Source organism: Xenopus laevis, chromosome 6L (genome assembly GCF_017654675.1).
Source record: "Xenopus laevis strain J_2021 chromosome 6L, Xenopus_laevis_v10.1, whole genome shotgun sequence".
Classification (NCBI taxonomy): Eukaryota; Metazoa; Chordata; class Amphibia; order Anura; family Pipidae; genus Xenopus; species Xenopus laevis.
In genome coordinates, this window is record NC_054381.1 from 122,397,132 (window position 1) to 122,420,120 (window position 22,989).

The window sequence follows — 22,989 nt, forward strand, 5'->3', positions numbered from 1 at the left end:
CTGCACCAATATGGAAGGAATGTGATGCAAACTCCTTGAAATTCAAGTGCAACATCCTCAAGCCTTTTTGCATGAAAACTACTGAACAAAACTTAAACAGTGAAGTCAAGTAAAGAAGTGCCTAAGAAGGTTTAGGTCTCACAAACACACGTGTTAGAAGGAAATACGGTGATATTGACTGGTTGTTATTGACTCCATTACTCCATGCAGCAAACAACTATATGAAAATTTGGCGTATTTTCCTGTTTTTAAGGCTGTGACTGCTACCCACTGAAACACCTGCCTATTGTTTCTCATTAAAATGACACACAAATGATATATCTGGACCCTCTAAAATAAAATAGCAAAGATGCCTAGAAATGCTGCAACATGTAAAGACTTTATTCCACTACTACAAAATACATAAGCAGATGCAGTAAATTGTAAAGTCGTGAAATTGAAACACCAGGACTACAAAACATCATTGTTTTTCAGAAATACAAATAAATTCTGATTGTAATATTGTTTTCTGTAAAAGCCTTATATAAGTACAATTCTTTTTAGATTACATTTTTATATACAAAGATTACAGTATTTATCACTTTAAACATATTGTTGATCAATAGTGTCTTACATTCATATAAAACCAGAATATATTCACTGAAAGGGCCCTTTTTATCTTTTTTTTGTATTTGATGTGTATTCTGCCCCTGATGAAGACCACAAATGTGTTTGAAATGCGTAGGGCTGTTTGCTAATATGTACTGTAAGTTTTTGATACAATACATTTTTTGACTTTTTACATAGACTGAGTGTGCAATCCTTATATTTGCTTTGTATTTTTCCAGACTGAGCTTTAAAAAAGATCCAAAGACTTTTTCAGTGTTTCTGCTAATTCTAGGGGCTTAATTAGCCAAAAATACATATAAGGAATATAGGATTTTACAGTATTTATTTGACAGAGATGAGCATTTTATTTCTGCCTGTGATATCATACCCTTACTGGTTGATCTATTCCATTAAAAAAAAGTAACATATTTGCCCAAGGTAAAAATACTGTACAATATGGGACAAATTATATATTGTATATACATGGCTATTTACAGCAGGAGTTATATATGGCAGTTTATATACACAGCATTTATACAGCAGAAGTAATCTGAGTTAATGCCAGTTCATTTGGTTCTCTTCCGTGTGGCGTTAATGACGTCATTTCCACTGCTAGTCATACGGGCTTTTGAGAACCGCCCCTGTTGCAGGCTGGGTCTTGCACAGTGTTCACAACCCTGCTGTTTCCTTGACGATCCAGTCTGTGCTTTGAAGGAAAGCAAAAGTCTTTGAAGCATCTTTTAAAATTCTCATCCAAAAACGCATAAAGAATAGGGTTTAGGCTGCTGTTTGTGTACCCCAGTGCAATACAAAAATAATAAATAGACACGACAGCAATGCTTTGGGGTACATCCACTAGTGCTTCTACCAGAACAAAAATATGAATTGGGGTCCAGCATACAATAAACACAGCCACCACGACAAGCACTAGTCTTGTAATACGACGGAGATTTCTATCCTTTTCCCGTGACCCAGAAAGAAGGCGGACACTTTTTAGCCGATGGATCATCAAAGTATAACAGATGGTTATGATAAATACTGGGATTATGAATGCAAAGATGAATACACACATTTTCATCACAGTGTCCCAATACCAGTAGTGAGTCGGAAACTGTAGGGCGCATTCAGTTGAACCTTAAGGAGAAAAAATGAGCACATGAGATGTTAACCAGTGATGGCAAGAAAAACATTTGATTTACACTATATCATGTATAGACTGTTAGCTAACTAATACTACACGGGACACAATATTACAAGATTCGGGATTGGACTAGGCCAGTGGGATACAGGAAAAAAAAACAGTGGGCCTCAGCCTTTATGGGCCCCGCTCACCGAGACCTGCTCCCCATAGATGTGGCCAATGCTCCTGACGGCAACAAGACTAAAAATATTTACTGATATTTACATATTAATTTTTTATAAATATACTAATAATGTTCAAAATGTCACTGCCTTAACTTCTAACTTTTTTTTAAAAAAAAGAACAAAGAAGTCTCTTGTTTTTCCATGGAAAGTGTCAGTTCTTAAAAAATACCAAGAATTTTTTCTCTTTAACATAATTTAACATGGGGCTCATTTACAAAAATAAAGCACAGCACAAATATTGGACCAGAACTGTGCCAATATGAATGACATACACAAAGCACATGGGCTTACTTTCATTCACCTACACAAAAGAGCTGTGTGCCAATTTTCCAGTTGTGACTATTTGTAATATGAAGTGCAAGCCTTAGAGCAGGTCCCTATATATAAAGAGTTGGGGAGCAATGCAAGCATGAAAAATGTTCCTGGATGGTGCAAAAATCAGTGCTGTGATTGGCTGTCAGGCTACAGGAGACTCTGTTTGGCAGTGCCTCTGGTTTCTAAGCCAACAAAAATTGCCTCCAAACCAGGAATTCAAAAATAAGCACCTGCTTTGAGCCTACTGGGAGAAAAATATAAGCGGTTGGTGAGCAACATGTTGCTCACAAGCCACTGGTTGGGAACCATCCACATGCGAGCCCTTATGTCACAGGCACAAATCTCGAAAATCGAATTGGAATTTTTTAAAAAATTTAATCAAGTTTGCATAATTCCCTAGTCAAATTTGACAGTTTTAGCCATAAATTTTTTTTCAAAACTTGAATTCGAATTCAGATTTTCAAATCGACCCTTAATAAATCTGCCCCTACATGTTGCAAACAAAATCACTATTACATGCAGTTAATAATCTGTGTACTCACCATCACTAATTTTTGTCCCTCCAAGTACGATAGCAGATATGCCAACAGAGGATGATAACATCCAAATGCATATATTGATACATTTTGCTTTTAGAGGTGTACGGAAATCCAGGGCCTTTACAGGATGGCACACTGCAATATATCTATCAACACTCATCATGGTTAAGGTGAATATGCTGGTAAACATATTATAGTAGTCAATAGAAACCACAATTTTACAGAGCACATCTCCAAAAGGCCAAGAATTCATTAAGAATGAAGTGCTTTGAAAGGGCATTGTAGTGGTAACTAGAGCATCGGCTAGTGCCAGGTTAAAAATATAAATGTTGGTAGCAGTCTTCATTTTGGTATACCTGTTGGAATAAAAAAAATGCTAACATGAAAACTGGTTTAAAGGCAAAAGCTGGTTTACAGGTATAAAATGCCTTTGTAATGATTGAATGACACTTGAATATAAAAATACAATTCAAACACCCCAAATTATGTTTATTAAATTATGATATTAACTAATATAACAATAAGCAAATTGTTTCTATTGTTGCAAAGTATTACTCAGTGAGCTATCATAACAGGAAAATAGGTAAAGAAAAAAAATTGTCATAAAGAGGAGGAAGGGGAGATTACAGAAGAAAAACACAAAATTATACAAGTCATGTAGAAGTGGGAATTGTCCTCAATTGCAAAATATTTTAGAGATTTTTGGCTTTTTTTTCATTTGTTTTTGCATAGAAAGTTAGAGGGTTTCGAAGTTTTCTTATTAGTATTTGGATTAGTTTCCCACTTTTATTCGCGGTGCTTTTAACATTAGGCTGTTTTAATAAATTAAAATTGATTTTAATTTTAAATAAATTTCATTTTTAAATAAAATTCATTTTTCTAAAATCAGAATACAAAAGATGTCAGCAGCGTTTTGCAAGAAGTAAACACAAACAGTGGTACAGTTATAATACCATGTAAATGATTTCAATAGACTTTTATTACTAGAATGAAGATGTTTTGCCCTTAGGACTGCAAACACTTTTAAGAATTAAAAAAAAACATAAATAAGAACATTGCATATTTGTCATGTGATATAATACAGAGGATTATTTATTAAAAGTTGAGTTGTGTTTTCCAAAAAAAAATCTAGTTTTCGAGGGTGTTTTTTGGTCAAAAAAAAATTGAATTGTTTGAGCGTTATTATACCCTGAAGCTGGAAATAGCTTGAATCCAAAAATACACCATCTAAGACTTGTCAAGGTCATGTAGGAGTCAATGGCAGAGGTCCCTTGAACCATTTGAAATGTTAATAGCCTTCATGATGTTCAAGTTTTTTTCTGTGGGTTTTGCTTGAAAAATCAATAAATACAACAGTATTCAAGGTTTTCACCCCGACTGCACTGATTCGAGTTTTTTACATTCAAGTTTTTTTCTTAAGTTAGAAACCACTCGAGTTGTGATTTCATTCGAGGTCTAAAAAAGCTCACAAAGCTCTAAAATTTGACCTTTGATAAATCCCCCCCTAAGGACAGAGACACACGTGAAGATTCAGTCACCGGGCGATAAATTGCCTCTGATCGCTCAGAGCACTTTGTTATTCTAAGCCGTCCGAAGTTTCCTTGTGAGGCAACTTCGGGCGACTTCGGAAAACGAAGTGCTCTGAGTGCCATCCCGCCAGTGATTTAGATTCTAGCCAGTGGACTCGCCGGGCGACTAATCTCCCCGTATCTTCACATGTGTCTCTGCCCTTTATGTAGAAGCAACACAAGCACAAGATTAATTTAATCACTTCTCTCAACATTGCATTTAGCTTTGTCAGTATAACGAAACTAGAAATGATGTAAATTTATAGTGATGAGTAAACCCCAAACATGCAGATCATTTGCACAGAGCATAAAGAAAAGATTAGTGTGCCACTAAATGTAAAATCTATGGTGGTGTAGTATAGTTACATACTTTAATTGGGTTAGTTGGTTTGAAATATATATTCCAGTTAATCTGTTATTTTAGTTCTTTAATGCTTGCTTCAATCTACTCAGATCAAGATTAAGAAGCTCTATGGCTCATTTTATATTGTTTCTGTAAGCTCTGTGCCAGTTGATGCTCTTGAGCCAAAGAGGTCATATGCAAGATTACTTCCAAAGAATGCCATAGGATACTATCACTTAAAATATCTGCTATTACATTTTTTAAAAAAAATACATTTGTTTATGACACTTTGTCCGTGCAAGTTTTATTTAATACATTTTATTTCCAATTCTATGGAACATAAGGCTTATTGCTTGCCTGTGCGGGCAGACAAGTGTTCAAATGCATCTGTGTAGTCATTTAGTTAAATAGAATTCCATTTAACTAACTGGCAGATTACATGGGCACAAGATTTTAGATTTTATGCTCATTTTTAAGCAGACGCTATTCTCCTTGCTAAATGCCCTTTCATTCCCCATTTCTGTAGAAAATATTATGCATCCTATTCTATTCTAATCAAGTAAATATATGATATATGCAAAAAAATTGCTTTTCTACAGGTCAATGCTAGAAATATTTTATAGAAAGAAAAATAAATACTAGAGTATAGTCTACTTTTTTATGGTTCATTAAACTATTGAAATATTCTGGCTTACTGATGGCATTAGTCTTATAAAATGATTCCATCTTATGATAGCCTTATTAATGTTTGCTGTTAATATATACATTTTAAACTTTTTTATCTGTGATAATTAATATTTTGAACTGCTTAGAGAGAAAATAAAAAATGTGTTCTTTCTGTTTTAGCAAATATTTGCCGCATTTATTTTTAACAAGGACAATTTATTTGAATAGAGCATCCAGCTACATAATTGGTTAATGTAGGCGTGCTGTGCAAACAATGGGGATCATTTATAAACACTGGGCATATTTGCACTTGGGCAGTAACCCATGGCAACCAATCAAATCATTACTTACACCGATCAACCTGCAGCTGGCTGCAAAAAAAGCGAATCACTTTTTGGTTGCTATGGGTTACTGTCTATGTGAAAATTACACAGTGTTTGTAAATGAGCCCCAATGTGTTTCACATTTCGCAAGCTTCCATTAATGTTAGAAATTTCAATTTATACAATTTTACAAATTTTATAGGTAGGCTGAAGGGATGACATTTTAGAGATAGAAATGTTGATGCAATTTTACAGAAATTCCATTATTTTCATAGCACTTTAATGACGACAACTAAACAGTAAAACATCTGTGATTTCTTATCTCATTTTGCCAAAAAGTTGTTCTTCACCCTTCCATTTGAAATAATCAAGTTTTGCTTGGGAAAAAATATTAACAATATGTTGGATGTCAAAGTAATTTATAAACATTACTGCATTAAAATGCATTAAAATCAGAAGGGAATATAACCTAGAAATTGTATGAAAAAAAGAAACATATCTATCAAAGCTGGATTTTTTTTAAATAGGTGAAGATGTTAAAAAAAACCATTGCAGTCTGCAAATTCTATTATTCTGACACTTTATAAATTGGGTCAAGCACTCTAGAACTCGATTTCATGTTTTTGCAGCTTCCCCTTTTTTATGTACAAAGAAAATCGTCAAAACTGTGATTTTAAAAAAAAAAAGATTAGCAAAAATAGCAATCTATTTGATGTTTACATTTCATACAGTAAAATCATTTCAGTCATTTGGTGCTAACAATTTCTAAAATAATTAACTAATCATTATTAATTATATCATTATGGCTTCATTTTTTATCTTGCAAAATGTAACCACCATTTACAAGCCCTTTACAGATAACAGAAAAAAATATGAATATTTCTAGCAGCTATTACTTTTTAGTACAAGGTAGGCTTATCTGACATGTGAAAGAGTAATTTATTGTAATTGAAGGAATGGTGGAGAAAGAAATTCATGAACTGAGTAAAAATGTCACTAACAGAAAGAGACATAAAGTAAAACACAGAAAAATAGTTGAGCGAAGGGCATATTTGTTGTCTGAAATAATTAGTAATATTTCTTTCATGAATTATCTGGCATTTCATAGATGGGAATCATTTTTAGGTCATCTTTGCACTTGACCATTGTATCTTGCTACTATTAGTAGAACCCCATACATGACATACGAAATGGACATGATTATTCTATTTGTCTACTGTGTCTTAAGCAACTCTTTCCACTGTAACTGTTGTAGTAGGGATAGCTGGGGTACTCCCAGAATTCCTGTGGGCTGAAGTTTAGTCATTCCTGTCTTATAGAATGAGAGAAGATTCTGGATATTAGTTTCTAGATGTAGTATCGTCAAGCTACTTATTTTCAAAAGTCTGCAGCATTTCTAGGGACAAACGCTACATGTCACATATACTGAAATAATCTTGAACTTTGGCAACTATTATCTTGCATAAAAAAGGAATTAACTTGAGAGATGAAAACATAATTCTGTCTCTGCCCTGGCATGGTTTTTACCTTGAGTAAGCAGTGCAGTTTTGAACCACATTCCTTAAAGGAACAGTTCAGTGTAAAATAAAAGCTGTGTAAATAGATAGGCTGTGCAAAACAATTTTTTTTTTCTGATATAGTTAGTTCACCAAAATGTAATGTATAAAGGCTGGAGTGACTGGATGTCTAACATAATAGCCAGAATGCTACTTCCTGATTTGCAGCTCTCTAACTCAGAGTTAGTCAATGACTATAAGGGGGCCACATGGGACATAACTGTTCACTGAGTTTGCAATTAATCCTTTAGCATGCAGCTCAGATGCTGCCTGGTAACCAATCAGTGGAAACCAAGAGAGCTGCAAAGCAGGAAGTAGTGTTGTGGCTATTATGTTAGACATCCAGTCACTCCAGCTTTTATAAATGACATTTTTGGCTAACTAACTATATTAGAAACATGTATTTTGCACAACCTATTTACCCAGTTTTTATTGTTACATTGAACAATTCCTTTCAGAAGGATATAAATATGATTGCCACCTTTTCCAGTAGTTAAACCTGAACAAATGGGTTGTGACTGATTACATTGGGGGTGGGGCAGTAATGCTGGGGGTGGGCACAATGATGTTGGCTGGGGCTATGATGCCGGGGTTATTATGTCGGGGTTATTCCATCACTTATATGCAATTGGCTGGATTTCTTTCAGTTTTCTCAACTTTTAAACCCAACAGAAGTTTTGAACTGGACAGTCCTTTGAAAAACTTGGATGTTCAGTTCAAAATTGGACAGGTGGCAAACCTATCTCTGTTTATATTCTGGCTGATAATTCAGCCCAATGCTTTCATTAAAAGTATGGAATATATTTTACAAAAACCTTTGAAATACAATAATGCCAATTTTTTTATTTTTGCCTGATTTGCTTTTGCTTTTTGTAATAATGAAAAGAATGTGCTTGATGATAACTAAGCCTTGTTGATAGAAATAAATCACAGTGAGTATCAATCATATTTCATTCATTGGCTAAATTATTGGTGGAGTTTCACAAGGCTGAAAACCGAGCAGATGGAATGGAATATTTAAACTATGAGGGTAGACTGTAAATGTTGGGGTTGTTTTCTCTGGAGAAATGGTGCTTGTGAGGGGACATGATTTTTCTTTAAAAATACATTATAGACAGATAATGGGTCTTTTTCATAGAACAAATAACCAGAAAGCGTCCCTTTAGTTTTGAGAAACTAAACTTTCACCTGAAGCAACGAAAATGGTTCTTCGTGGTTAGGGTAGTGTGGATACAGCATACCCTGCCAGTTGATGTTGTGATGGCAGCTTCTATTAATGCACTTATGTGTGGCTTGGATATATCGCCGATTGGCACCAATGGGTCACCACGCCCGTGGGGGCCTGCACCTCCCAACTGCTCTGCTTTGCTGCCCATAACTTTGAAACATATATAAAAACATTTATTTGGCTTCAAAGTAGTATTGTATGATAGGTTGGGATAATGATTGGGTCCTTAATTTTGTTTTTGTTGCTAGAAAAAAATAGTATAATTTGTTACTGTAAGGAAAGGCAGCAAATATAAAGGTTTTATTATAAATTAACTACAGACGCCTGTTGTTTTCTGTGTAATAGCATCACTACATGGCTGACGGATGACAGGGTTGAACTCAGCTGTGAAATCTTATCAGAGCTATTAGTACTGCATTAAATGATCCATAGTCGGCACTAATGCTGAAAGAAAGCAGATGCACCAGGGAGCAGGACTAATGTTGCATCTGAGTACTGTAATTGTAGTGAAAATGTGTTTTGGGGATGGTACACACATAACAATTAATCACTACAAAATTCAAACAGTACAGTCTCCTTCATTTTGTCAGTTACCAATACTAATACTAATGCTTGCAACCCAGTTGAATGCTTATAGCAGGGATCCCCAACCTTTACAACCCGTGAGCAACATTCAGAAGTAAAAGGAGTTGGGGAGCAACACTAGCATGAAAACTGTTCCAGGGGTGCCAAATAAGTGCTGTGATTGGCCATTTGGTAGCCCCTATGTGGATTGTCAGACTACATTGAGGCTTGATTTGGCAGTACACCTGGTTTTTATCCAACCGAACTTGCCTCCAAGCCTGGAATTCAAAAATAAGCACCTGCTTTGAGGCCACTGGGAGCAACATAAAAGGGGTTGGAGAGCAACATGTTGCTCACGAGCTACTGGTTGGGGATCACTGGCTTATAGCAACTACTGAAGGAGAATCTTAGATACCAAAAGATCAAGTGATGGAATATATCATGGATAAATGGCATTGCAAACACCATTTGTCAGAAACAGCATGGGTGATTCCAGACACCAAAGTAATTGTCTAGTTATTTAAAAGCATTTTTGCTAATTGGCTGGAAAGAGATTCAAATCACTGATTACACATGCACATAATAAGCTTTGGAACAAAATACGATTTTGTTCAATTTTGGCAATTTTTCTTTTTCTATTCTTCAGGATAATTTATATTATCCTAAATAATTAAACCCAAATAATTGGTATTTATATTCAAAGTTGTGCTCATGACTCAACTTGCAAAAAGAAGGCTGGGCTGAAGAAGACATTTAGGATGTGGGCCCATAATAAAAATTCTGTGTCAAAGCAAAACTCACCCACCTTCTTATGGTAAGGTGCTTATTTCCTAATTGCAGATTTTAGATACATTTTAGATGAAACCCTTTGATGAGAACAATAAATTAACTATTTATCAAGTTTGTTTTTATAATATATGAAATAATACAAATACTTATTATTTAATGTTAACGTACCTGATAATTACAAACATCACTAGGGCATTTCCCACTAAGCCAACCACAAAAACCATGGAGTAGACAGCAGTAATTATTACTGAAATTGTTGGTGAGATACTCGTGTGATTGCCTTCATTTAGTGGTAAATCAGGGTACACACTGACATTTTCATGATCATCCCAGCCTAGCAGCCAGCTTGTGTTGGGAAAGCAAGTTGAAGGACATGCAGGTGCACAGCTGGAAGAGCAGGTATTGCCCACTGGAGCTCTGTCTAGTATAACCTCTTCTTCCTCTCGAAAAATCTGTACTGGAGATTCCATCACCATTTATGAGAAAATAGCCTTAGAAAATACTACACAAAAAGAAACATAGTGAGAAATTAAAATTCAGTTTTATTATTATAAAATCACCCATCATCTTTGCAAGACAAAATAGAATATATGTGGTTAACTGCATCAATACCAAGAAACTGATGCTGGCTTACACAATGAAAAGAGGACAAATGAGACTACAGGTATGGGATCTGTTATCCGGAAACCTGTTATAGCTGTCTCCCAAAGACTCCAGTATAATAAAATAATCCAATTTTTTATAAATGATTTCCCTTTTTAGTGTAATAATAAAACAGTACATTGTACGTGATCCAAACTAAGATATAATTAATCATTATTGGAAGCAAAACCAGCCTATTAGGTTTATTTCATGTTTACATGATTTTCTAGTAGACTTAAGATCCAAATTACTGAAAGTTCCGTTATCCGGAAAACCCCAGGTCCCGAGCATTCTGGATAATAGGTCCCATACCTGTAGTATAAAGGACCCTTGAGCAGATTTTGGGGATACTCACTGATATGGGCACAAATATGCACTCCTGATGATTTGTTGAACAATAGAGGGGAGAGGTTATTAGCATACCTCCTTAGGGGGGTACAATTTCTTTTTAGCAAAGGCCAGATCAGGTAAGTTTGGTTTTGATACAGGGCATGAACAGTTCCCTTAAGCATATTTTATATTATGGGCTTGTTTTTTCCCTTTCCTCCTTTTTTCATTGTTAGATTAACTGGTGTGGGGAACAACATAAAAGGAGAAGAAAAGCTAGAAGAACCTATTTCCCTTACATCCCAAATAGCAACAAGACTGAGATGTATTCCCTCTCTCTCTGTTTGGTTGGACAAGTGGAACAATAACGATACCAATCCTCAGTGTTTTTCACGCCACCTGTGGTAGGCAAGTGGTCCATTTTAATGTGTTGATTTTTTCCTTTCATTTTTTCTCTTATGTACCAGTTCCCAAGGGAACTTGACCATATGCATGTTACCCAAGGGGCTGTAAGAGGCCCTTTAGGTGACCACCCTGCTACTACTTTGCTATGCAGCTGATTGTTGGAAAGAGGCTGTAAGAGGCCCTTTAGGTGACCGCCCTGCTACTACTTTGCTATGCAGCTGATTGTTGGAAATCCCAAAATGGCTAACCGCTATAGCTTCAGTGAAGGAATTCTTCTTATCCCTTATTGCTGACTTGGATTCTTAACCCTTTTTTTATTGATTTAGCAGATGTCCACAAGTAATGAACCCCCTGCAGAAACGCAAAGTCTAAGCACTTGCAAAACAGAGCATTTGATGACCCTACAAATATGATAAAAGGTCCTGTAAAACCTGCTTGGTGAATTTAGCTAAGAAAGAGAGAGAAAATACCCCTAACATTTCAGCTAACTGGATGAAAGACTTTATTAAAACTACCATGCAAGAGATGTATAGATCTCAGGTTAGTCAACCAGATAATTTGCATAACATAATCATATGGAGACAATCAAGTCGGTGGAAAATGCCTGGGATTAAAGGAACAGTAACACCAAAAAATTTAAGTGTTTTAAAGTAATGAAAATATCATGTACTATTGCCCTGCACTGATCTGTTTGCTTCAGAAACACTTCTATAGTTCATATAAACAAGCTGCTGTGGAGCAATGGCAGAAATTGAAAAACGGCTATATGGCACAGGCTAACTAATGGATAACAGATAACACCATTAGACAGACAGGGCGTATCTGCTGTGTAACTTGAGCTTTTTCTCCTTTGAATGGCTGCCCCCATTGCTACACAGCAGCTTATTTATATAAACAATAGTAGTGTTTCTTAAGCAAACACAGCAGTTTTACCAGTGCAGGGCAACACTACATTATATTTTCATTACTTTAAAACACTTTTATTTTTTGACGTTACTGTTCCTTTAAGGAGACTATATGGCCTCACTAGATTTAAATGTATCTCTATGTACCCCTGTTCAAAGATCACAGGAAATTTTTGAGAACTGCTGATTACATAAAAGGAGTTCTGCACCACTAACAGTCTACAGCTTCACCTTCTGGAATAACTACTACTCCCCAAATATTTACACAAATTATTTGGAAATAATAACTGAACTTCATTCTGATTATTATTTGGAAATACTAATTAGAATGAAGTTCCGTTATTAGGAAAATTAAATGTACTGCTACCATTTCCTTACTAAGCAAATGTTTAAGATTTTGTAGAAATACATAGGTATGTAAAGTTTAACCTTTCTCTTTTAAAGAAAGAAAATTCCCATAGTATCTATAGTTGCCACAGAGTTTAAGATGTGGGCAACAATTCAACCAGTTTAACTTGGAACTTTCAGTCCCAGGAACAATCCTAAAATTTTCAATGTCCAGCCTGTAATACATTTTCTAAAAATGTCTGTTGTTGAAGAGAGACATTTTCTATTATCCCTGCCAGCTGCATGAAGGAGTGAGAACATTATTACATCCTAGTAAATCTGCTGGAAATGAAGGCTTTCCTTTTAGCATCAGACAATAAATTCATGAAATTGTATATTTATATGTACTTTTCCTTTTCTTTTGCTTTAATGCAACTGTCATTATCTGCCTCTTACAAAACAGTCAACATTTTAAGCCAATTGAAAAACAAAATGTTTGAACAAACAAATGTACAAACTGAATGTTACAAAAGCACAAAGAACAAAGAAAGGCAGTTGCTGATGCAGACAATGATCAAGGTGGCAAGAAAAAGGTTATTGAAAACAATATATGGAGATGTATATAGCATGGAATGTCAGAAGACGGGTGCCCTTCAGAACCTAAATAAAAGGGATTGAAAAAATACAAGTGGGTAAACAGCAAAACAAGAGTTAAGTTATGGAGAGGAATAGAAATTCTGCCCTCAGAAAAATATACTCTGCTTTACAGCTAGTAGGGATTAGGAGGCACTGATTTCCTTACTGAGAACAGATAAAATCAGCTGAACAAGCTTGTCGAAAGGATATGCATTCTTAGGATGAATGACTGTTCCTTTAATGTATCCTTTGTATGTGTGTATACATCAACAGAGAAGGTTGAAGTGTCAAGGATCTGCTTTAGAAAAGGAATTAAACTGCATTATAACGTCAAGGTGGCTGAGTTCACTGGCACCATCTTCTTCTCTTCGGTAATCTTCGTGGCATATCGGCACATGCACAGTTGGAGCAATTTCCTTTTTGCTACAACTGCGCATGTGCCGAAAGTCACGGAATTCGCCTAAGCGCCGGCAGAAGATTACTGAAGCGGCTGAAGATGGTGCCTGTGAACTCCGCTGGACAGAATCTGCCCCCAGGAGTAAATAAAGCAGGGCCGGCCTTAGGCCTATTGGACCAATTGGGCCCAATAGGGCCCCGCACCTCTGGGCAGCACAGATAATATTTCCCTAAGCACATGATGCTGCCTGGCCTGCCCCCAACTTTGAGAGTCCAGCCCATCCCCAAACCATAGGTCCAGCCCACCCCCAACTCAGATAAGCCAGCCTATCCCCCAACATAGGCCCAGCTTTCCTCCAACCTTGATAGGCCCTGCCTGCCCCCAATCCAACCAAGCCTGCTCCCAAGCAGAATCGGCCCAGCCTGCCCCAAACTAATTGGCCCAGTCCACTCTCCTATTTCCTCCCTCTCTCTCTTACCCTGTGTGCCCCTATTATGTGCCCCTATTTCATCCCTCTCACTCTCTTACCTTGTCTGCCCCTTTCCTTTCTATTTTGTGCCTGTATGCCCTTATTTTCCTAAATACTTGGTGTGTCAGTAGCCAGCAACACTTTGTCTAGGGGCCCCGCCAACATGGTCCCAATTGGGCCCCATATTTTATAGGATCAGCCCTGAAGTAAAGAGTTAGGGGCATTTAGCAAAGGTACCACCTAGGCTGGGGGAGCAGGGAAGGGGGTCTATGTAGGGTAGGGGGGTATGGGATTTTAGTAGCAAGGGTTTGTTTCTTCTTTAAGGGACAGAAACTGTATCAGGCCATGAAAGAGAAAGGATCAGCTAAGTTAAGTCACCATTTGGACTACAATAAGTAAAGCAAAGACTGAATCAGAATCAGTAATGTTTTTGTTTAATGTCACCCTAAAAAAAGTCATGAGAGATAGATGGCAGCAATTCTGGTGGCATGCTAAAGAAAATAGGACTTTACATATGTTGATGATATCCTATATTAAAGAATGCAAGACTTTGCGGCATGCCACAACAGGATAAAATGGATGGATGGACTCATTGTCCTGGATGAAAGTAAGAGTTAATGCTTTCTTATTAGTTATCTATACAGGTTTTTAAAGCTACAATGTACATTTCATGATAAGCAGAGATAAAAGTTCCGCTGAAATGCCCTCAAGCATGAATTCTAATCAAAAGGTAAGAGAGGGAATATGCGAAGACTCAAATAATACAAGGTGCGGTCTGTCATTTTGTTTTCTTCCCCCGTGGCATTTAGAGTTGTTTCACACTTTAGCTTCCTTAGGCAATAATAAAATAATTCAACATGGTTATAAATGATTTAATTAATATTGATTCATTTAGCTTTGTGATTTAAAATACTCATAGTATTTTCTTGACACCTGGAATCAATATTTATGAATTATCATTGTAGGTACACAGAAATATTCTCACATTGCTGATCTTGCCCAACCCCACCCCTTGTGTTGTGGCCCCTACTCCTCTCCAAAGCCTACTGTGGGATTAGACATCCAAGACCAGCTAAATATTAGAGTCAATCCAGTCCATTACATTTTAAATATCTGGGAATCCTGCAGATGTTGATATATACTGTATGTCCCTTGTAAATATTACTTTATGATACAGTTAAATTATTAGTTACTGACTCATTGTAATTGTCTTTAGACCCGTAATACCAGTGTGGCACAATGCATTGCCAGTGGAAAATGTCTTTGTTTTGTTTGTTTGTTGTCACAGATCTATTTATCCAATTACATCACATAACAATTTCTGAAGTACTGAATATTTCTGTACAGTTTAAAATATCAGTAATACAAGGAAGGGTATAGGATCTATTATCCAGAATGCTTGGGACTTGGGGTTTTTAGTCATTTGTATTACCATTTCTTATGTATAGTATGGGATCCCTTATCCAGAAACCCGTTATCCAGAAAGTTATGAATTGAAGGAAGGCCATCTCCCATAGACCCCATTTAATCAAATAATTCAGATTTTTCAAATTGATTTTCTTTTTCTCTGTGATAATAAAACAGTAACTTGTTCTTAATCCAAACTATAATATAATTCATCCTTATTAAAGGCAAAAGAATCCTATTGGGATTATTTAAGGTTTAAATTAAGTTTAAGTAGACTTAGGGGCCTATTTATCAAAGGTCGGATTTTAGAGGTTTTTGAAACTACGACTAAACTCGAACTCTTAAACTACGAATGTTGTGAGATTTATTAAAAAATCCAAATAAAAAAGTACAACACAGAAAATTACATTGACCAATACGTTAAAAAATACAAATACTTTAAAAACCCTGAAAAAGTTGAGCTTTTTGGCCAATTCCTAGTGTAAAAAAATCCTCTAAAAGTCCAAATTGATTTACAGTGGTCCAAAAAGATCAGCACAGCTCCCATTGACTTCTATAGGACCTCCACAACTTTTACCTGGTGAAGTTTTGTATTAGTTGTTTTCATGGTTTTTACATTTAATAAATATTGAATTTTAGAGCTTTTTTAAAACAATGAGAAACCCACACATTTTTAGAGATCTGTGGGAAAAAATGAAATTCAATTGTTAGTAAATTACCCCCTTAATGTACAGAGATCCAAATTACGGAGAGACCCCTTATCCAGAAAACCCCAGGTCCAGAGCATTCTGGATAATAGGTCCCATACCTGTACAACAATAAATTTAAATAGTAACCCAGTACAATAGATTCATGCAGCTTAGTTCCCATCAAGCACAGGGTACTGTTTTATTATTACAGGAAAATTTAAATCATGTGCTTAATATCGAGTCTATGGGAGATGGCCTCCCCGTAATTCTGAGACTTCTGGATAATGGGTTTTCAGATAAGGTTCCCATATCATACAATGTTACATTTAAGTGTTTATAATATTTAAAATACATATGATTTTTATTCTATTCTGAGCTATCAGTGACTTTTAACCCCTGTTTCTCTCATTATGCAATTCTAAAAGGCAGCATTTCTGTGTGCCCCTCCCCCAACATTGCCATAGTCTGCTATGTCAGCACTAACCCATCTCCGCTGCAAATGGTACTGACATTTTAAGGCAGTTGTTTTAAAAAAGGCAAGCAACAATAAGACTTAACTCTTTAACCACTAGGTATATACACAGTGCTGTGAGTTCTTTTGCAGTAAGCCCACCTATATGTACAATTACCAGCCATGGAGGCAGCCATATGTAATTACACCTGCATACAATAAATGCACATATATCCTAAACTGAGATTTTCTTTTTTTTATTAAACTACATTTAATTAGATACAGTATAAATACTGAAGCAATTAAAATATACATACAATTAAAACAGAATTTCAAATTATTATTTTTTTTTATCCCATTATTGTGTTTTCAATAAGAATTGTATACCAGCTGTTTGGTCAAAACCATTCTAACCTTCTACATAGCCTTCCTTTAGCATTAAAATTGTAACAAAGTTCCAGTAGCAAGGACAGTTCCCTAAGTATACAGAGATAGAGCAGAATAATATGGCAACAATTGGATTTGCCTCTATAAGTTAGGATTTTTTTTTGTCCTTTGGATCAACAGTTTAATGGACTTTGGTCAAGAGATGCTTCTTTAGGATGAGCGCTATCAAGTTTGCTGAATGAAAGAAACATTGTGTTCATATTTTCTTAAGATATTGTGGGGGTTCCCTCAACAGGCAGAAACAGCCATAAACTTTTTTAAGGGACACCCAATATAAATTCATGCAGGTATGCCTGTGTTTTATTCACAGCAGGGTTTAAACCAGACGAGGAATATTCAAACAAACCTATTAAAGTTAATTATCTGAAACAAGAAGAAACTGGTCGACTATTAAAACCATTAAAACCTTCTCTTTGGGAGTGCCTCGGACACTTTTAGGGTAACTCAGTTTAATAAAGAAATATATTAGGGAATACAAATAAAATGATATTGTCAAGTGCAAAGACACTGGTAGCCAGCTTTATAAAGCTTGGCCTAAATGGTTTTGAACAGTTGGTGTATTTCCAAAGTTTCATTGTACTTTTTAATGTTGCCCTTTGTGAAATCTTTATGCAAGATTCATTACAAAAAGCTAACTGGTGTATATTTCAGAGAGTATAATTTATATCATGCCAGACTATTGCTGAAAATGAAGGCATTATTTTATGCCATATTAGATGTGCCATTATCCTCTGACATCCCTGATAAGCAAAACTGAGCCATACCACATTGTGGAAATTGGTGAAAATTCTCTGAAATCGATGGAAAGGCAAAATTACATTGTGGTTTAGGGTTTTTCACTGGCATCATACTCCCTTAAAGGGAAAACTTTCCCCCGGAATGAATACTTAACTATCAGATAAAGAATCTCTCCTAACTGAAACATAGATATTAGTAAATATTGCCCTTTTACATCTCTTACCTTGAGCCACCATTGTGTGCTGCCTCAGAGATCACCTGACCAGAAATACTACAACTCTAAGGGGCCGATTCACTAACTTCGAGTGAAGGATTCGAAGTTAAAAAACTTCGAATTTAGAAGTTTTTTTTGGGCTTCTTCGACCATCGAATGGGCTACTTCGACCTTCGACTACGACTATGACTTCGAATTGAAGGATTCGAAGTAAAAATCGTTCGACTATTCGACCATTCGATAGTCGAAGTACTGTCTCTTTAAAAAAAACTTCGACCCCCTAGTTCGGCAGCTAAAAGCTACCAAAGTCAATGTTAGCCTATGGGGAAGGTCCCCATAGGCTTTCCTAAGGATTTTTGGATCGAAGGATATTCCTTCGATCGTTGGATTAAAATCCTTCGAATCGTTCGATTCGAAGGATTTATTCGTTCGATCGAAGGAATAATCCTTAGATCGTACGATCGCAGTATTTAAGCTAAATCCTTTGACTTCGATATTCGAAGTCGAAGGATTTTAATTCCTAGTCGAATATCGAGGGTTAATTAACCCTCGATATTCGACCCTTGATGAATCGGCCCCTAACTGTAACAGGAAGAAGTGTGGGGGTTAAAGACATAACTTTGTCTGTTAATTGGCTCATGTGACCTAACATGTATGGTTTGTTTGGTTTGTTTATGTGCACCGTGAATTGCAGGATCTCAGGGGACGGCCATTAGATCTTAAAATAGCAATTTTCTATTTAGGATTACCCAATGACACATACTACTAAAAAAGTATATTTGTATTAAATAGATTTCTTAAATGAAGCAGTGTTTCCATATGGGCGGCTTTATGCAATATATTTTTTATAGAGAACTACATTGTTCTGAGATATCGTTTTCCTTAAACTGGCATGCTTGAACAGCAACACAAAAGGGGTCATTCACAACTCCTGGGGGCTCAAGTTCAAGAGCAAAAAGATGTACAATATCGAAAGAGACCATGGGGCAAATTCACTAAAGGGTGAATTTTCGTCTGCGAACGCCCCGCCACACTTTGCGCCATTTGCCAGGCATAAATATGTTACAATCTATGCTAATTCACTAAAATGCAAAGTTGTATCTCAGCAGCCAAACCCTGGCAAAGTTTCAGTATAGTTAATGCGAGCATTTCTTAGTGATCTTTCGCTAGCATTCATTTCTGCCTAGCGAAATTTTGTTAGTACTCTTACGCTTAGGTCAATTTGAATAGGGCGGGTACATATAAGTCATATATGTCTTTATTAGTGATGTTGGTGCAAATGCTTGAAGTGGCCACTTATTAGAGGTATCTAGTGATGGGCGAATTTATTCGCCAGGCGTGAATTTGCGGCAAATTTGCGTGATTTGCCGCCAGCGAATAAATTCACAAGATGCCCGCAAAAATTTGCCGGCATCAAAAAAAATTGTAGACGGCGTCAAAAAAACCGGGCACCGGCGTAAAAAACGAGACGCCCGCACCGTTTCACAAATTTTTTGCCGTTTCGTGAATTTCGCAGGAAATTCTGTAATTTTTCTGCAAAGCAGCGCAAATTCGCCCATCACTACAAGTATCCAAGGAAGCAAAATAAAGACAAAAGAGATCCTCTAATGCTGTAGACCTGAACCCACTCTAAAACAAATGTGACACACCCCTCAAATGGTTGGTAAAGAAATGTTAACACAAAAATCTTTAATAGTTAGGACTTTTGAAGGCAATCCCATTTTAAAAAATGAAAAAACGCCAGCGTCTTTTAGAACTTTTATGAGTTTCCGGCATACAGGATATGATATTGCTAACGTAAGATTGAGGAGGATGTACTGTAGCTTCATCTTATCAGTTCACAAGGTATAAGGTGGCGAAGGAAACTCTGGCGAAAGAGGTAACATTCTGTAAAATTCGCACTATAGTGAATTCTGACACAAGTAGTACAAGTGGCAGAGAGCGACAAATTTCCCTGCACTGGTGTGGAGGACTAACATTCAACAGACACTGCTGCCTGGGCCCCTCCTAGTTCATGGGATAAACAAATGTACTTTTACAATTCCATTTCTGAAGGATATTTGCAAGTTTGTGGACAAAGAATATGCTTATCTTTCCCATAAACATAAAAATGATTCTACAGCTGTTAAACACCAGTTTCTATTATATAGGTTAAAGGGGTGGATCACCTTTAAGGTAACTTTTATTATGTTATAGAATGGCCAACTCTAAGCAACTTTTCAATTGATTTTCATTATTTTTTTTTTTATACTTTTATAGTTATTTGCCTTCTTCTTCTGACTCTTTGCAGCTTTCAAATGGGCGTCTCTGACCCCCTCTGAAAAGCAAATGCTCTGTAAGGCTACAAACGTATTGTTATTGCTAATTTTTATTACTCATCTGTCTATTCAGGCCTCTCCTGTTCATATTCCAGTCTCTTATTCAAATCAAAGCATGGTTTCTAGGGTAATTTGGATCTTAGTTACCAGACTGCTTAAAATGCAAACTGAAGAGCTGCTGAAAAAAAATAACTCAACAACCTTAAATAATAAAAAATAAAAAACAATTGTAAATTGTCTCAAAATATCACTCTCTACATCATACTAAAAGTTATCTCAAAGGTGAACAACCCCTTTAAAATGGATCTCCCTAAAAACAGTTGTTTGAATAACAAAAGAAAATGTGATTCTGAGCAACTTTCCAATATAAATTAAATGCTAATATTCACTGATTTAAAAGTTATTTGTCAATAAAATAGCTGGAATTAGTGTTTCTTTGCCCCTTTCTGTTCTGTGTTTCTGACACTTTAAACAGTATAGCAGAAGTCAGTTCTCCGGCAGGTCTGATAATCAACAGGCTTGCAACATTGTTGCAAGAATCAGGAGAAGGCGTGCAGAAAATGTACACAATCAGCAGATACTATTTTCAATATTGTATACGGAAAACATGCTTAGGATTACATTTTCCTTTATCATATGACACTTTTTTTAGTTATACATTTTATTTTCAACATAAACCTTTTACCTTTAACATTTTAATTCTATAATGTTGACAGTTTTCTGTTTTCCGTCTTTTGTATAGCTGCCTATTTAACAAATTGATCTTCAATACTCTGCCTTTATAGCCATTAATGCATTTCCCTTCAGGATAATTACATTCCACTTGTGCTATAATCTAGCCATGTGTCATGGAAAAAAAGACTATATAAAATGCACTGATACATTTAGCACAAAGCACTGAAACCCTGCTTCCACCCCCAGATGTTTTTCTGTATTCGTCCTCTGGTCATCATGTTTGTGCACGCATTTCACATTTGGGACTTGTTGGTGTCATAAAAATGTCCTTTTTAAATAATAAAAGCCATATTCCTTATTATATGGGCACTGACCATCCAATATTTTTAAGGTACTAAATGACAGCATGAAATTAGATTGGACATGGGACATGGTTATTATTAACTAGGTGAAGACTGTGTGAAAACTCCCAGCATCCCATTAACACCCAGAGGCTTTACAGGGAATGATGGAAACTGTAGATCAGCAACATCTAGTGAGCCACAGCTGTAAACTTGGCGGTAGCAAAGCACACATTGATGGAAATTGACTTTTACCAAAAGATCATTAACATCATAATTGCTTATAAATTAGAAAAACTAAAATCATTTTAAGATCTTGAATCCATAGGAATAGCTGCTCATTGCTTTTTACTCCCAAATTGATTTGGGACTTTCACCCACTATCCCTATTTTTCCCATTTGGCAGATGTAAAGTATCTTTTCAGTGTACAGCAAATACACACAGGAGTGAGTTATATTCCTTCAGATAGCCTGGATCTGAGCCCACATTCCGTTAGAAGATATTCTGCCCAACTAACATAATCTAAAATGTTTGTGCCAGATGGTCTTTGAAAAATAACTGAAATAGACAAAGCTCAGGTGTTTTTTCTATATGTCTATTAACATGCACATGTCTCCATTAATGTATGTGTGTGTCCATGTATGTGTGTGTAAAAGTGGACACGTGTGTATGTTCATGCAGGTGGGGAGAATATTACATCTAACTCCCTAGATTCCCTTTACCCAAAACCCAGAACAGCATACAGCATTATATTTCTGAGCTTTCATATTAAAACCTCCTATTTGTGCTGAGCATTTCCCTTCATGAAATGAAGATTTGCAAATAAGTTATTACCACAGTCAAGCATTCATCAGGCTCATATTTAAATGGTTATTGATTTGAAATAAAGTCCGCACGTGCACATTCACAGAGATAATATCATTCAACGAATTGCAGGCAGAACAAAAACCCAGAGAGCTGCAGAGTTCAAAGCAAGTAGGTTTTGCTCGGTTAGAACTTTCCTCTGCTGTCAACATCCTGATTTCTTTCCCCCGGTTTTATAGAGTTTCCAGTTATTTCACCATGAAAGGGTGACTGCGGTGTGCAATGTAGTAGTTAAAAGGAATTTACCTGCTCCAGGCAGCTTTGAAGAAGTGAAGGATGCAGATGAAGCAGCGTTCCTCTATGTGTCTGCTAGTTTTAGTACTCGGGATTCTCTCTTAAGCTCTAGGTGAACTCAGCAAGCTTCTGTATTTTCAAGTCTCATGAATAAAAAAGAAATCTATGGGTTTTGCCTCCCTGACTCTCTCTTCCAAAGCTTCTCCCTATTCATTCCCAGGGATAACCTACGTGTGTGCCTTGTTCCCTGTGCCTCTGGTCCATAGCCCCTCCCCTACACTCACTCCATCTCCCTGCCTTACACAGCAGCAGCCGTAGCAGCACTCTCTGGTGGATCGTAAACTCTCATCATGACAGCACCAAGTGGTGAAAAATTGGGGTGTAGAATGATAAGTCTAGGAGCAAACTGTTTAACTGGCATCCACATCAATGGGAGCATATTTAACAAATATAGACTGGAGAGTAAAGTACAGGGATTATACTGGTATGTGCTCAGGATCAGCAGCAGGGAGCTCTGAAGCTCTTACATGTTCCAAAAAGGTTTCACCTGTTTGACACCACACTGGAATTCATTAGCGTAAACGAATCCCTTAGCCATTCAAAGGGTTAAAGGGTTTACACAAACCAATAAAACAAGGGAAAAAGGAAGAAATGTGAA

The 22,989-nt window shown here is 36.4% G+C and overlaps 1 protein-coding gene across 2 annotated transcripts; it reads right to left on the reverse strand.

Annotated features, from left to right (window-relative positions):
* Positions 1–587: 587 nt before the first annotated feature.
* oprk1.L (opioid receptor kappa 1 L homeolog) lies at positions 588–22,806 on the reverse strand. 2 transcript variants are annotated; one of them, NM_001355485.1, is made up of 4 exons: positions 22,344–22,806; positions 10,013–10,346; positions 2,811–3,163; positions 588–1,722 (listed from the first exon to the last, which is right to left on the reverse strand). In NM_001355485.1, exons 2-4 carry the CDS (start codon positions 10,318–10,320, stop codon positions 1,205–1,207), a joined length of 1,179 nt encoding a protein of 392 aa, NP_001342414.1. In that variant the 5' UTR covers positions 10,321–10,346; positions 22,344–22,806; the 3' UTR covers positions 588–1,204. Both variants share the same exon structure in this region, with proteins under 2 accessions (NP_001342414.1, NP_001342415.1).
* Between the last annotated feature and the right edge of the window lie 183 nt (positions 22,807–22,989).